Genomic DNA, 15,398 nt, shown 5'->3' on the forward strand with positions numbered 1-15,398 from the left:
GATCACTTGGAAAACGCTACGGATCCTTAAAAAAAACAAACAAAAAAAAAAACGGATCCAGTGCACAGGATCCGTCTTTTCAACATTTTGACGAATTGTGACTGATTGTAAAAAACGGAAGTGTGAAAGAGGCCTAACAGCCGTGAGACATGCAGCTGCAGGGACGTGAACATATTTTTCGAGCACGCCAAAGACACTCCGCACCCAAGCATGCTGGGATAACACCTTATCCAACCATGTTCACTCATCACTAATTCTTATGTTAAACTTGTGATGGTTCCCTAAACTACTTACAAGTATTGTAACACCACCTTTTCATTAGTTCTTTACCCATTTTAAACTGATTTTCCTATACTTTATAACTCACTATACCCCCTCACAAGGCATGTTTTGTTCCGCACTTTCATTGTATTTTTCCTCTCCACATCCTCACTTACACTCTCCCTCATCCCAGTCTGAAAAAAAAACAAATTTGTTATTACTGTGCTATAATACAGGGCATTATTATTTTTAATAATTTTATCACCTTCAACATCCATCAAAACTTTATCCTCCCCAATTCCAATTCTATTCTCTTTTACTCATTTCTATTTTAGCAACTTATATCTTAAGCAGAAAAAAAGTGATTATTAGTACTTTCATCACATTTTTTTCCCTAGGCAAAATAGTTTTTATCCTTCCCTTTCTTGATACGGAGTTCTTTTCCTCTCGTGGCTTCACGCACTAGGCTTTCTTCTCCCAGTTCCACCCCCATTTGAGTTCACATCTGATTCTTTCTAAAACTCACCTACTTTATTTCACCTTTTACTCTCCCAGTCACAACTTTTTGCTCTTTCAACACATTTTGCTTCATCTCCTCACTTCATTTCATTTTTTTTTGTCAATACTTTATTGACCATCGCATCTTCTATTTCTAACCACTTCCTGTCTCCATTCTCCTCCCTCTGAGGCCGGTGTCACACTTGTGTGTGCAATGTGAGAAACTTGAACGAGTCTCTAGCATCAATACCCAGCACTGGCACTTGGGACTGGAGCGTGCAGCTGCATAGAAAAACATGCAGCAGAACGCTCCGGTCCCGAGTGCCGACGGCAATGCCGGGTATTGAGGCGCGAGTTTCTCACATTGCATAACGCAAGTGTGTACCCAACCTTAGAGGCGATCTTCATTACTCTTCAGCCTTTTTAAACCCTACTGTTGTTACTGCATTGTGCACACTTGATTTTCTACCTTTGAAAAAGGCGCCAGTCCAGCACCGAAACACATTGGTGAATGACAAAACCTTATACTCACTGGATCTCATCCTGTACATTATCATAATCTCAGCTTTGCCAAACTTATCTGGACGATACTCTCCTTCAGGACTCTTTCACAAATCAGTATGTTCGGTATGTGGTGACAGTTTTCACATGTACTGGAGACACTTACACACATAGACCCATTCAATTGAATGAGTCTGTGCACATGACAGTGTGTTTCCATGGGCAAAATATGCTAACATGTCTGTTTTGTAACAGCAACACTGACCGCAACACGTGCACACTGATTATACACGGATGACATCAGTGTGACATGTACCGACGCCTGGGAAGCAGCGGTACTGTTAGCGCTACTCCCCGGCGCTGAAGGCAGCCCTCATCATTCTCTCCTGCTCTCGCTGTGATCAGCACTTGCAGGTGAGAATGTTGAGAGCTCAACATTCAACTGATAAGAATGGGAGCAGGCAGCTGATGGGAGTACTATAGAGATTTCTCCATTACTAAGCCGTGGGCTTGATGTCACCAGACAAAGCAAAGGTGACATCAACCCCACTTGAAACTGGGCAAGTGGGAGGAGCCGGCAAAGTGACAGAATTAGCGCATCTAATAGATGCTCCTTTTCTGTGGTCCGGTGGGCTGCTATTTTTAGGCTAGTATCAATGGCCCCTTACCAGCCTGAGAATACTAGCTCCCAGTTATCAGCTTTTGCAAGGCTAGTTGTCAAAAAATGGGGGGAACCCATAGGTTTTTTAAAAAATTAACTTAAATAAAAAAAACAACAAAAAACCACGCATGGGGACCCCTCTATTCTTGATAACCAGCCTTGCTGACGTTGAAGGTTGCAGCCCGCAGCTGTCAGTTTTGCCTAGCTGGTTATCAAAAATACAGGGGAACCCACATCATTTTTTATTTATATTGCAGGCGGCGGCTGATTAATACTCATTAACTCTCAACCTTCTCCTCTGCTAGCGCTGATCACTGTGCAAGCAAGGGAAGAATGATAAGAGCAGTCTTCAGCACCCTGAGCCGGGGAACAGCACGAGCTGTACTGCTGATTCCCAGGCGCCGATCCATGTGGTACTGATGCAGCACAAGGTTGCCTTAAGTATTACACACACTGACACACATCTCCAGTATGGATTTTTCTGGTCCGGAAATATCAGGATGTGAGAGAGAGCCCTCGGGGCTGCAGCTATGGCACATCTGGCTTATGTTTTGTGTCCTTAAACAACCCTTACAAGTGAGCGCTACCATCACCCCCATCTTGCTCCTCTGGTTCTGCCCCATCTGTGCGCATTTGTCCCACCCAAGAGCATAGTATCAGCGAAAATGTACAGTGTAATTTGTTTCCAACTCAGAAGCATTTTCACTGGAAAGCTTGGAAAATTGTAGCCATATTACACAAAGCAAAATAATTTTATTCAAATTACATAAAAATAAAAGGAATTCACGGTGCAACACACCTTAACAGCAACGACAAATGATGCACATTTTCAGAGGTTTCTCTTTTCAGAGGTTTCTATAGTTGACATCACTAGAAATCCTAACCACAAAAATTCAGTTCACTTCCAACTTGCAAGATGTAGCGTGGACAAAATCACACGGAATTAAAGTAATTAGTCTGGTGGAATTACAGCTTCCTCGTGGAGCAAGAACCGTAATGAATAGGTGAAGTGGAAAGGTTGTATCAGTCACCCAAACACTTAGTAATTCTCAATATTTTCTTTGTTCTCGCCATCTCTTTGCTTCAGTTGATTGATTTCATTCTCCAGCTGCACAATCGCACGTTCAATCTCATAGTTCTTACTCACTAGAGATACCCACCTGAATGAAAAAAAAAGTGAAACACTGTAACCTGGATGTGCACCATCGGAGAACATAATCCCACACAATGCTTGTAAACCAGGTTTTCAAAACCGTCTCTATCAAAAGGGAATGCATGATCAGAATAGGGCCTGATGCTTCAATTAAGCTTTCATGTTAAACCCATCTATAAAAATGAGGGCGATTTGTTTGTAAGCTTCTATACAATTCTATATGTTTAAGCATTAATTTTCCCAAAACAGGTGTCAAAGATTCGTTGAGAAAACTCTAGATTATTCAACTAACACAAAAACCCTTCTGAATGTAAAAATCACAGAAAAAGGTCAAAGAGTATATTCATACAAAATATTCAAGTTTATTAATTCAAAATACAAAAATAGTACCAATTCAGAGTAACACTTATTGAAGCAAGAAAAACTGGGGAATATTAAACCAGGAGTATTATAGCTAAAAGAATAATTTACCCAAGTGGGATTGCACACTAAGAGCTAGTATGAGAAATTATATCAGGCACCATGAACAATCCTTTTAGGAACCACAATTGCATCAGCGTACCATAAAGTCCCATAAAAGGTCATACTTAAATAAAATGGAACCCTGAAAATGCAGCAGCGGCAATTCAAAGAGGTGCTATAATGAATGATGTGCAGGTATAGTACAGGTAAGATGAGCCCTCGCCTGCCGCCTCAATGAGTGTTTCGCCGGTCTTCGCCAGGAGGCGAAATGTGCGTTGAGGCAGCAGGCCGGGGCTCATATTACCTGTACAGGGAGTTATAGCTGTTGCACATTAACTTTAATTTCTCTTTGCCAAATTGTACATCACGCATTATAGCACCTCTTTGAATTGCCGCTGCTGCATTTTCAGGGTTCCACTACAATATGCATGTGTAAAAAAGAAGAACTAAAAATGGATGTCCACCTTTTGGGGGACTTTTTTTTGTAATTAATAGGGTTATCCCAGAAAGTGGATTTTAATTCATAGATTTTGGAATAAAAATGATTTCCAAGATTGGATGTGTTAAACATTTTCCTGTGCCGATAATAATCTTTATTTTTTTATATAGCGCTAACATATTCCGCAGCTCTTTACAGTTTTGCACACATTATCATCGCTGTCCCCGTTGAAGCTCACAATCTAAATTCCTATCAGTATGTCTTTGGAATGTGGGAGGAAACCGGAGTACCAGGAGGAAACCCACACGAACACGGAGAGAACATACAAACTCCTTACAGATGTTGTCCTTGGTGGGGTTTGAACCCAGGACTCCAGCGCTGCAAGGATGCTGTGCTAATCACTGCGCCACCGTGCTGCCCTAGCTGATATATATGTGCCCCTGCTATGTGCGGTGTCTGACCCTAGAGGGACATGGTCTGTACATAGAATCACAGGCAGGACTGCAGAAATCTAACCATTTTCAATATGCAATGCTACAGCTCACCTATAATTTTTTTTAAGTTACTTTGGTTTACATGGATGAAAGGTGAGTTACAAAGATCCATCTGCAGCGCCATCACAAGAAGCGGCTTATTACCGTATACTCGAGTATAAGACGACCTGAGTATAAGCCGAGGCACCTAATTTTACCAGGAAAAACTGGGTAAGTTTACTGACTAGAGTATAAGCCGGGTGCAATGTCCCCTCATCCCTGTCCTAGTATGCATGGACCCCTATCCTTGTATGCATGGCTCCCCCATCCCGGTCCTGGTATGCATGGCTCCTTATTCCCTATCCTTGTATGCATGTTTCCTATTAAAAAAAAACAAACATCCTACTCACCTTCCTGCTTGCCCTCGATGCATCTGGTTCCGGCACCAGAAGCTCTTCCTGCTGAGCAACATGGCCCCACTCATTAAGGTAATGAATATTCACTCCACACCTATGGGAGTGGAGAGGCGTCCATATTCATTACTTTAATGAGCGGGGCCGGAAATGCTGCTGGTGCCGGAACCAACGAGATGCAGAGAGGGCCCGCAGGAAGGCGAGTAGGATATCTTCTGGAAGCCGGCGGCTGCAGGTGTCACTGTGCGCGCTATAAGATAAATAAATATTAATTTCTCTTTAGCAGCGGGCACATTTACAGCTGCTGGCTCCTGCCTCCTGTGACCCGCTGCTCCTCCCTCCCCTGCCGGCCGTCTGGAACTATTGACTCGTGTATAAGCCGAGGGGGGGCGTTTTCAGCACAAAAAATGTGCTGAAAAACTCAGAAACTACCAGTCAGTGGTGTGGGTGGGGTTGTACAGAGCTCAGTAGCTGTGCATCAGAGAAAACAGTAATTTTATAAAAAAAACTGCAGCAAGCAGCCCAGTAATACTACATTGCTAGAATCAGGGTCTCTACCTCCACATCATACGGCGCTCAGCGGAGAGTACCAAAAACCTAGTGACAGATGGTCTATAAATATAGTAGCCGACAAACCACATAATTGTCCTCAAGTAGGCCCAAAAGAAGCCTTAAGGTGCCCTTACAACATTAGAGGAACCTCAGCTAAAACCGTAGACCATTTCTAACAAGCATGGGGGTAACCTAACTCTTCCCAGATCCACTGGAAAGAACATGATCTGCTCCTCTGGCACTACCTCCTGGCATCAGAGTTCTCAAGCACAATCGGGATCAGTGAGGCTTTCAATTAATGATGATTTAATTGCATTCTAAGAGAGGGACTGTTCACTTGGCTCATGGTATCACCGATCCCAAAGTCACACCGATCCCCTAGTACCAGAAAAACTCAGGCGGTAGTAGCAGAGAAGATTACATTTTCTCCAGTGGACTACTGACTAGAGGAATGATCCACCGGCAGCTGCAGCATTTTAAGTTGTTGTGCACTCCGCATACCTGCATCAGGTTAGTAACCTATAATAACCTGCACCTAGTGACCCCATCATAGGTCTTGTTTCTTTTACACTTTCCCCAGATGGCAAACGTCAAGAGAAATAAGGAGCAGTTATGTTGGATTTGAATATGGCCAATCCTTGGTTTTTACAAAAGATAAGCTGCCACCATGGTATCTGGCAGTGGCCGATTCCCCTTTCCCACTCATGCATGTGAATGGAGGTCAGGATGAATAGCTCATGGTATCAACTTAAATAGATTTCGGGCTAAAATGAAGTTCTGCAGTAATTCCATGTGACTGCAGATATCCCCCTGCATTAACTGTGCGCGGTGGCGGTCTCCCGATTTGCATACTTGCAATCATGTGTAGATTAGACTCAAGAAGCTTCTCTCCCTAGAAGGGAATTCAGAGAAACAGGATGAAACAATACGGTATGTGACTGGGAGTATGCAAACGACACGCATGAGGTCACATGACCGCCACCCTGCACAGGAAGTACAGGGGAATCGTGACAGTGTTCAATCTGAAATCACATGGAATGACGGTCCAGGCTGAAACGAAAAGTCTGCAAACTAATTTGTATGGTCAAGGGCTGTGTAGTCAGAGTCTGTGTCCATTTTGGTGGAGTCAAAGGCCCTGTGCCCACGTTGCGTTTTATGCGTTTCTGCCACGTTTTAGCCGCAGCGGAAATGCTTTAAAAATGCTTAAACGTATTCCCATGCAATCCTATGGGATTCCGCAGTTGCTGTGCCCATGCTGTGGATTTTCCCGCTGCGGAACCGCATAGCGGTAGAATCCGCAGCATGTTCATTATTTCTGCGGAATCGCAATGATTCCGCCGCCATAGGATTGCATTGAAACGCTCACTTTACGCACGAGGCTATGCCCACCATGCGTAAAGTGAGCGCTTCATGTGTGGATGGTACCCAGTCTGAAGGAGAGGAGACTCTCTTCCAGGCCTTGGGTACCATATTCCTGTAAAAAAAAATAAAAATGTAAATAATAAAAAATAGGGATATACTTACCTTCTGATGGCCCCCAGAGTCCTCCCTGCCTCTCAGCGGTGCACGCGGCGGCTTCCATTCCCAGGGATTCATTGCGCAAATCACTTGAGATGACATCGCGGTCACGCGACCGTGACGTCACAAAGGTCCTTCACACAAAGCATCCCTGGAAATGGAACGTACCGGGAGTGCAGCTGAGGAGATCGGGGGCTGCCGGAAGGTGAGAATAACCATATTTATTTTTAACATTCTTTTACTACTGATGCTGCACAAGCAGCATCAATAGTAAAAAGTTGGTCACACTTGTCAAGCACTATGCTTGACAAGTGTGACCAACCTGTCAGTTTCCAAGCGATGCTTCAAATTGCTTGGAAAAGCGCAAGAATTCTGCAAGCTAAAAACACTTGCAAAACGCTAGTGTTTAGCGGGAAAATGCATGCGAAATCCACAGGCGTTTTACCCGCGGCAAGGAGTTGCGGAAATGCTGCGGACGTTTCCGCAGCATTTCTGCAACGTGGGCACATAGCCTAAGTCAATATAAAATGAACCGACTGACTCTTAAAATATGTAATAAATTAGGTATATTAGTACAATACAGAATGTGCTCAATAATTTTTCATAAGAATTTCTGAAAGTTATGAAATGTCCTATAAAATGTCTGTTCTGTTCCTGATCCAAGGATCTCAGCTTTTAGTAGAGATGAATCTATGCTGCACTTTGTGTACAGGCTCAGTAGTGATGCATAAGAACAGGTTCCACTGATACATATCAATGAAAATAAGAGGCCATATGCCCCATCAAAGGACAAATTGACTACCACCAAGGACACTCCCAAGATATGAATCCTACAAATAACTCACGGAGTAAACAGTCCAGAACAAATATAAAATAAGTTTATATTTTGGTAATAAAATTTAATATATATTATTGTAAAAACTATAAGAACAAGGCACATACAGCGCTCATGCATGAAGGACATTCAACACTGTACATGGTGTTCCAAAGTATTATGCAAATTGGATTTAGGCTGTGTGCACACGTTCCAGATTTTTCGCGTTTATTTTCGCTATTAAATGTGTTTAAAACGCTCACATTAAGCATCCTATTAAAAGAATGCAATCCGCATTTTGTATGCACATGCTGCGTTTTTTCATGAGTGGAAACGCATTCCGGGAAAAAAACGCAGCATGTTCATTAATTTGCGAAATTGCGGGGATTCCGCACACACAGGAATGCATTGATCCGCTTACTTCCCGCATGGGGCTATGCCCACCATGAGGGAAGTAAGCGGATCATGTGTGGATGGTACCCAGGGTGGAGGAGAGGAGACTCCTCCACGGACTGGGTACCATATCACTGTTATAAAAAAATAGTGATATACTCACCTTCCGATGGCCCCCGGAGTCCTCCCGCCTCTCAGCGGTGCACGCGGCGCCTTCCGTTCCCAGGGATGCTGTGCGCGAAGGACCTGGGATGACGTCCGATATATTTAGCTAGTGTGGGTTGTGTTTTTAGGATGGGCCAGTGTCTGCTCAAAATTGTTCTCATTGTCTCCCTTTGGTGATTATATGTAGAGATGTAAGGAATCTTGCCATCCTCGATTTTTATTAGGTTTTTGTTTTGAAAGCTAATCACATCTACCTACTTAAGTTCCTGGCACGGGTATAGCCACACATAGCATCAACCAATGGGCCAGGACTTCCAACGGGCCTTCGGAAGGTGAGTATATGTTTATTTTTTATTTTAAGTCTGTATACTACGTGGCTCTGTGCTGTATACTCCGTCGCTGTGCAATATACTACGTGGCTGGGCAATATACTACGTGGCTGGGCAATATATTACGTGGCTGGGCAATATACTACGTGGCTGGACAATATACTACGTGGACATGCATATTCTAGAATACCCGATGCGTTAGAATCGGGCCACCATCTAGTATTTGGCATAAATGCACATGTCACTTTATTAGCAGATTGATAGGGACTTGGTAGATTCACATACTGATTAGTTTTAGACACTTCTATGAAATAGATATTACCTTCCATTGTTTATCTGCTGCCCTTTGCAGTGCGAGCGCATGCGCATTGTAGCTGGATCCTTGGCACATTCCTCCTGGCATCCGGAAGTGATATGGTGGGAAATGACATCATGAGGGTTTTCCCTCTGCCCGCTCTGTCACGTGGAGGGCTGGGGGGCGATGTGCTGTATGTGGCCTGCGAGGCAGTGCGCATGTGCCGATTGCGGCGCTGATTATAACACACAGCTGTTAGGTTTAGATAAATAACTCAGTGAACACATACACACAGTCACAGCCCACAGAGTAAGCCAATGCGAACCGCGCCTCGGGGGCTGCAAACAGGACACACACTGGCAGAGATTCATGGGTAAGACTTGCATTCCTTCATGGGTCCTTCTCCTAGGTTCTGAACGCATTAGTGTCTTACATATATTACTACTGGGAGGAACCTACTGTTTATCCCCTGCACCTTAATTTGCACTATACACTTTTTTAAATCGATACTATAACTGCACCCTACAGATCTATCTATATATGTATAGGTATGCGAGTTAATCCCTTTCTTGCTACTACAGTGTTGAATGTCCTTCATGCATGAGCTCTGTATGTACCTTGTTCTTAGTTTGTACATTGCTATATATTTTGGTAATAACATTTCACTGATTTTATATTTGTTCTGGATTGTTTACTCCGTGAGTTATTTTGTAGGATTCAGTAGTGAAGCATGTATGAAAGAGTCAGAGTGGAGTCGGAGTCAGGGAAATTGAAGAGTTGGAGTCGGAGGATTGGCTTACCGACTCCACAGCCTTCCAGGTCAACTTTTGTATCTTTTAGATCATGTCACTGATCTGCAAGTCTCAGAAAAGGCAACAAGTAGATTTTTTTTCAAATGGAATTGTAACATTAAACCATGGATTATTTTACTCACTTATATAGCACTATCATATTCTGCAGCGCTTTACTTTCAGCACTGTCCCCAATGCGGCTCACAATCTAGATTCCCTATCAGTATGTGGTTGAAATGTGGGAGGAAACCAGAGAACCTGGAGGAAACCTAAACACAGGGAGAACATACAAACTCCTTGTAGATGTTGTCCTTAGTGGGATTTGAACCCAGGACCTCAGAGCTGCAAAACAACAGTGCAAACCACTGCGCCACAGTGTTGCCCATACCCAATATGTAACCATATGCAATTTCGTATGATTTTCACTGTAAAACTTCTCTGATAACATGCACAAAATAACTTACGTCGACTCCATTTCTCTCAGCTTGGCCCCAGATGTAAGTTGGGAGTTTTTCCTCTGCCAATTTAAGTCCTGAATACGTTTTCTTAACCAGACAAATTCATAAAATAAATTAGTGATGGAGAGAAGAAAGCATTTACTAAAAATCATTCATTCATTACTTCTCTGGATGGATAGTCTTAAAGAACCACAGGCTACATTTAATAACAGATTACGTTTTCCTATGAAATCAGAACGTATTGGCTTGGAGGTTTTTTTTTTTTTTTCATTCTGGTCTTAACACCCTCCTGCTAGATGGTTGAGAAACCTACATAAGGCGTCATCCACCTCCGAATTAATGATCCATATGAGAATTGTATTCTTAATATAAAAGCAGAACCAAGAAAAAAAAAAAGTCTTAATACACTTAGTTTGAAGACATGAACAAATAACTGACATACTGATGAACAGGAACAACTGCACAGATTTATGTGAAGCACTGTCTTTTGCTATACTACTTCAGAGCAAGGCAGAAAACAGTTGTGCTCAAAAGTTTACATACCCTGGCAGAATTTTTGCTTTCTTGGCCTTTTTTCAGAGAATATGAATGATAACACCAACACTTTTTCTCCACTAAAGGTTAGAGGTTGGGTGTAGCCATTTATTGTCAAACTACTGTGTTTTCTCTTTTTAAATCATAATGACAGCCCAAAACATCCAAATGACCCTGATCAAAAGTTCATATACCCCATTTCTCAATACCATGTATTGCCACCTCTAACATCAATGATAGCTTGAAGCCTTTTGTGGTAGTTGTGGATGAGGTTCTTTATTTTCTCAGATGGTAAAGCCGCCCACTCTTCTTGGCAAAAAGCCTCCAGTTCCTGTAAATTCCTGGGCTGTCTAGCATGAACTGCACGCTTGAGATCTCCCCAGAGTGGATCAATGACATGGAGGTCAAGAGAGATGGCCACTCCAGAACCTTCACTTTGTTCTGCTGTAGCCAATGTCTGGGTTGAGGAGTGAAAATTTGCCTCCAGTATTTGCTGATAACATACTGCATTCATCCTTCCTTCAACTCTGACCAAGTTTCATGTGCCCTTGTAGCTTACACATCCCCAAAACATAAGGGATTCTCCTACGTGCTTTGCAGAAGGATCATCATAGACCTTGTTGACCTCTCTCCAAATGTAACGTCCATGGTTGTGGTTCAATTTTGGTCCCATCACTTCAAATTACCTTGTTCCAGAAGTTTTGAGGCTTGTCTTGTGCTGTTTTGCGTATTGTAGGCGAGAGACTTTGTTGCATTTGCGCAGTAATGGCTTTCTTCTGGCGACTTGACCATGCAGCCCATTTTTCTTTAAGTGCCTCCTTATTGAGCATCTTGAAACAGCCACACCGCTAGTTTTCAGAAAGATCAGTATTTCAGCTGATGGTATTTGTTGGTTTTTCTTTGCATACTGAACAATTTTCCTGACAGTTGTGTATGACATTTTTGTTGGTCTACCTGACCATGGTTTTGTTTTTACAGAGCATCTTATTTTCCATTTCTGAATCACAGTTTGAACACTTCTGACTTGCATTATAAATTCCTTGGTTATCTTTTTGTATCCTTTTCCTGTTTTATACAGTTCAACTACCTTATCCCGTAGATCCATGGACTATTATTTTGCTTTCCCCATGACTCACAATCCAGAAACATCAGTGGCTGGATGAAAGATGCAAGAGTCTGTCTGGATTCCCAGAAACTAACTCAGTTTTTATGAACACACAATGATTACAAGCAAACAGGTCACAAGTGAGGATGTTACCTTTAGTAGCCATTCAAACCCATTTGTGCCAACTTCTGCGTTTGTTTTCAGGCCAAAATAGCCAGGGTATGTGAACTTTTGATCAGGGTCATTTGGATGTTTTGGATTGTCATTATGATTTAAAAAGAAATAACACAGTAGTTTGACAATAAATGGCTTCACCCAACCACTATCCGTGAGTGGAGAAAAAGATTTGGCGTCATCATTCATGGTCAAGAAAGCAAAGATTCTACCGGGGCATGTAAACTTTTGAGCAGAACTGTAAATAGATGGTGAAACATATAGGTGTGGATAATTAAAAGCTCCAGAAAAACTGTGCCCTCAGATTTCCCCATCCACGCAGAGTGATTAATATTTTAATAGCTTTTCCTGTCTACAATATAGATCTGTCAATGATGGACGCAGAATTAAGAAGCTCAGGGCTTAACTGCGATTTGCACGTCTATCTATACTTAGCTGCACCTGGCTCTTCCTGGAAATCTCTTCTGAATTGGACAGTCTAATTTCAGCAATTTCATTTGGCGAGAGCGTTGCATATACCTTAGTTTCTGAAGATCCTTCTGTGCAGATTCAATCATACGAACAAGATTTCTTTATATAAAAAAAAAAAAGGGGGGGGGTAGGTAACGGTATATGAACTGGAACCCCCCCTCCACCTCTACCCTTTCAGTCACCATTTCAGCTCTCCACTTCTACTTACTCGTTATAGACTCGCCAGGCATTGCAGCCATGCTGGGACATGATTTCCAGATTCTCGATACGAACAGCTTGATGCTCAAGCTGAGCCATGGAATTGTTCACACACTCCTGCCATGCTGTTATATCATTCCTCTGGCCAGACGAAGGCGCAGGTAATTCATATCTAACAAAAAAACATACAAAAAAGGAACCTTGGTATAATTCCTCTACAAGACATCTTGTCTAGAAACATTGATTTACATACGAAAATGTTATAATGTAAGATACTAAGCAGAATACAGAAAGGAAATTTTACAAGGGATTCCATTAACTTTCTAACATGGACAGCAGGAATACATTGCCGCAATGAAAAAGTTGCCTTGTGATCCCAGCACCCATTGTTCAGCCTTCATGGTCTAATCAGTGCACTGATATTAAACAGACTGATTAGTTTTTCTATGATACAAAATTACCGTATATACTCGAGTATAAGCCGACCGGAGTATAAGCCGAGACCTCATATTTTGCCACAAAAAACTGGGAAAACTTAATGACTCGAGTATAAGTCTAGGGTGGGAAATGCAGAAGCTACTGGTAAATTTTAAAAAAAACAAAATAGATACCAATAAAAGTAAAATTGAGACATCAGTAGGTTAAGTGTTTTTGAATATCCATATTGAATCAGGTGCTCCATAAGATGCTTCATACAAAAATATGCCCCATATAATGCCGCACAAAGGTTGATTATGGCCCCATAAGATGCTCCATAGAAAATGTGCCCCATACAATGCTGCACAAAGGTTGATTATGGCCCCATAAGATGCTCCATAGAAAATGTGCCCCATATAATGCTGCATAAAGGTTGATTATGGCCCCATAAGATGCTCCATAGAAAATGTGCCCCATACAATGCTGCATAAAGGTCGATAATGGCTCCATAAGATGCTCCATAGAATATTAAGCCCCATATGCTGCTGCTGCGATTAAAAAAATAAATAAATAATGACATACTCACCTCTTGTCCTGAGCAGGCAGGGACACCGGCACTTGCGATATTCACCTGTCCCCGTTCCACCGCCGCTGTGTCTTCCGGCTCTCTGACTGTTCAGACAGAGGGCGCGCACTAACCACGTCATCGCGCCCTCTGACCTGAACGTCACCGCAAGAGGACGCGGAAGACGGAGCCCGGCGGTGGAACGGGGACAGGTGAATATTGCAATGCTCACCCTCCCCCATCATACTCACTCTCCCGGCGCGGTCCCTGGCAGCATCTCAGATGCTATGGTCTCTGGGGCCGGCAGCTTGTTCCGGTGTTGAGCGGTCACTGGTACCACTCATTAAAGTAATGAATATGCGCTCCACCCCTATGGGAGTGGAGTCATATCCATATTCATTATTTTAATGAGTGGTACCACGTGACTCCTGAACACAGGAAGAGCTGTTGGCACCGGAGACCATCGGAGAAGCAGGGACCGCGCCGGAAGCAGGCGAGTATGATGTGACAGCTGCCGAACCCTGGGACAATAACTCGAGTATAAGCAAAGAGGGGCACTTTCAGCCTAAAGAAAATGGGCTGAAAATCTCGGCTTATACTCGAGTATATACGGTAGATTGCATTCCCACCTGATCTATGTAAATAAAACGAAAAAGAGCAGAAGGGGCCTTATTCCCTCATCGCCGTTTTAACCCTTTAATGACCGCCAATACGTCTTTTTACTGATCTGCAATATAAGAGAATAGCATCCTCATACAGGTGACAATGCAGCAGCTGTCGGCTGTACACTATAGCTGACAACTTGCTGTATCGGCCACGATCGGTGTTGGCATAGACTTTGGTCGTTTAACCCCTTAGGCCTCTTTCACACTTCAGTCTTTTGGCGTCAGTTTGAATCCGCCGTTTTTGACAAATAGCGGATTCGCCATTTTTTTTTTTGGCAGATCCGCTATTTTCCCATAGACTTGCATTAGCGACGGATTGTGGCGGATGGTCGTCCGTTCCATCCTCCATATGACGGATCCGTCGAGATTTGGCGGATGTCATCTAGACATTGACGGACATTATAACGTTTGTCTGCGCCGAAATGGCGGTTCGCAATGGATCCGTCACGTCCACCATTCCATAGAGTGGCTGCCTATGGGCAACGGATCCGTCGCGACCGTCATTTGGCGGATCCGTCGCCCCAATCCGCTTTTTCAATTGCGCATGCTCCAAAAAAGTAGATACTTTTCCCAGACAACCCCCAAGTAACGGATCCGTCAGAACAGTTTTCTCAACAATTGTGACGGATCCGTCACTATGTCGGAGCAGACTGACGCCAAACTGAAGTTTGAAAGAAGCCTTAGATACTGCTGTCAGTGACTCCATCCTATAAATGGTTAAGAGTGTGGAGTCTTCCCATTTAACCCCATCGGCACCCTGAGATCATGATTGTGTGGTCCTGATGTTTGTGATGGCAATTCATGGCCAAATAACAGCCTTAGAGTCTGCCGGCTACAGCGGCCTGTTCAGAAGTTATAAACATGAAAATCACCTGAAGGGTAAATAAACTACCTGACAGCGGTTTTCAATAGGTCAGGGGACGCGGTTTTTAAAATGGTATCACTTTTGGAGGTTTTTCAATATCTAGAACCTCAAAGTTACATCAAACCTGGATAGGTCCCTCAAAAAAAATAAAAGTTTGTAAATTTCCATGGAAAAAAAAAAAAAGAAAAAATTACTGCTACATTTTTAAGCCTCCTAAAAAGGCAAACA

The 15,398-nt window shown here is 42.9% G+C and overlaps 1 protein-coding gene across 3 annotated transcripts in view; it reads right to left on the reverse strand.

Annotated features, from left to right (window-relative positions):
* Positions 1–2,654: 2,654 nt before the first annotated feature.
* Positions 2,655–15,398, reverse strand: part of BCAS2 (BCAS2 pre-mRNA processing factor) — a 49,245-nt gene continuing 36,501 nt past the window's right edge. The window contains exons 4-7 of one of the 3 annotated variants that reach the window (XM_077294967.1): positions 12,669–12,830; positions 12,509–12,559; positions 10,183–10,263; positions 2,655–3,081 (exon numbers count right to left, since the gene is read on the reverse strand). In XM_077294967.1, coding sequence (XP_077151082.1) covers positions 2,961–3,081; positions 10,183–10,263; positions 12,509–12,559; positions 12,669–12,830 — 415 coding nt within the window. In that variant the 3' untranslated portion in view covers positions 2,655–2,960. Of the gene's footprint in view, positions 3,082–10,182; positions 10,264–12,430; positions 12,560–12,668; positions 12,831–15,398 lie in introns of all 3 variants that reach the window. The other 2 variants (XM_077294966.1, XM_077294968.1) reach the window with 2 other exon arrangements.

The sequence above is a fragment of the Ranitomeya variabilis genome, chromosome 3, assembly GCF_051348905.1.
Source record: "Ranitomeya variabilis isolate aRanVar5 chromosome 3, aRanVar5.hap1, whole genome shotgun sequence".
Classification (NCBI taxonomy): Eukaryota; Metazoa; Chordata; class Amphibia; order Anura; family Dendrobatidae; genus Ranitomeya; species Ranitomeya variabilis.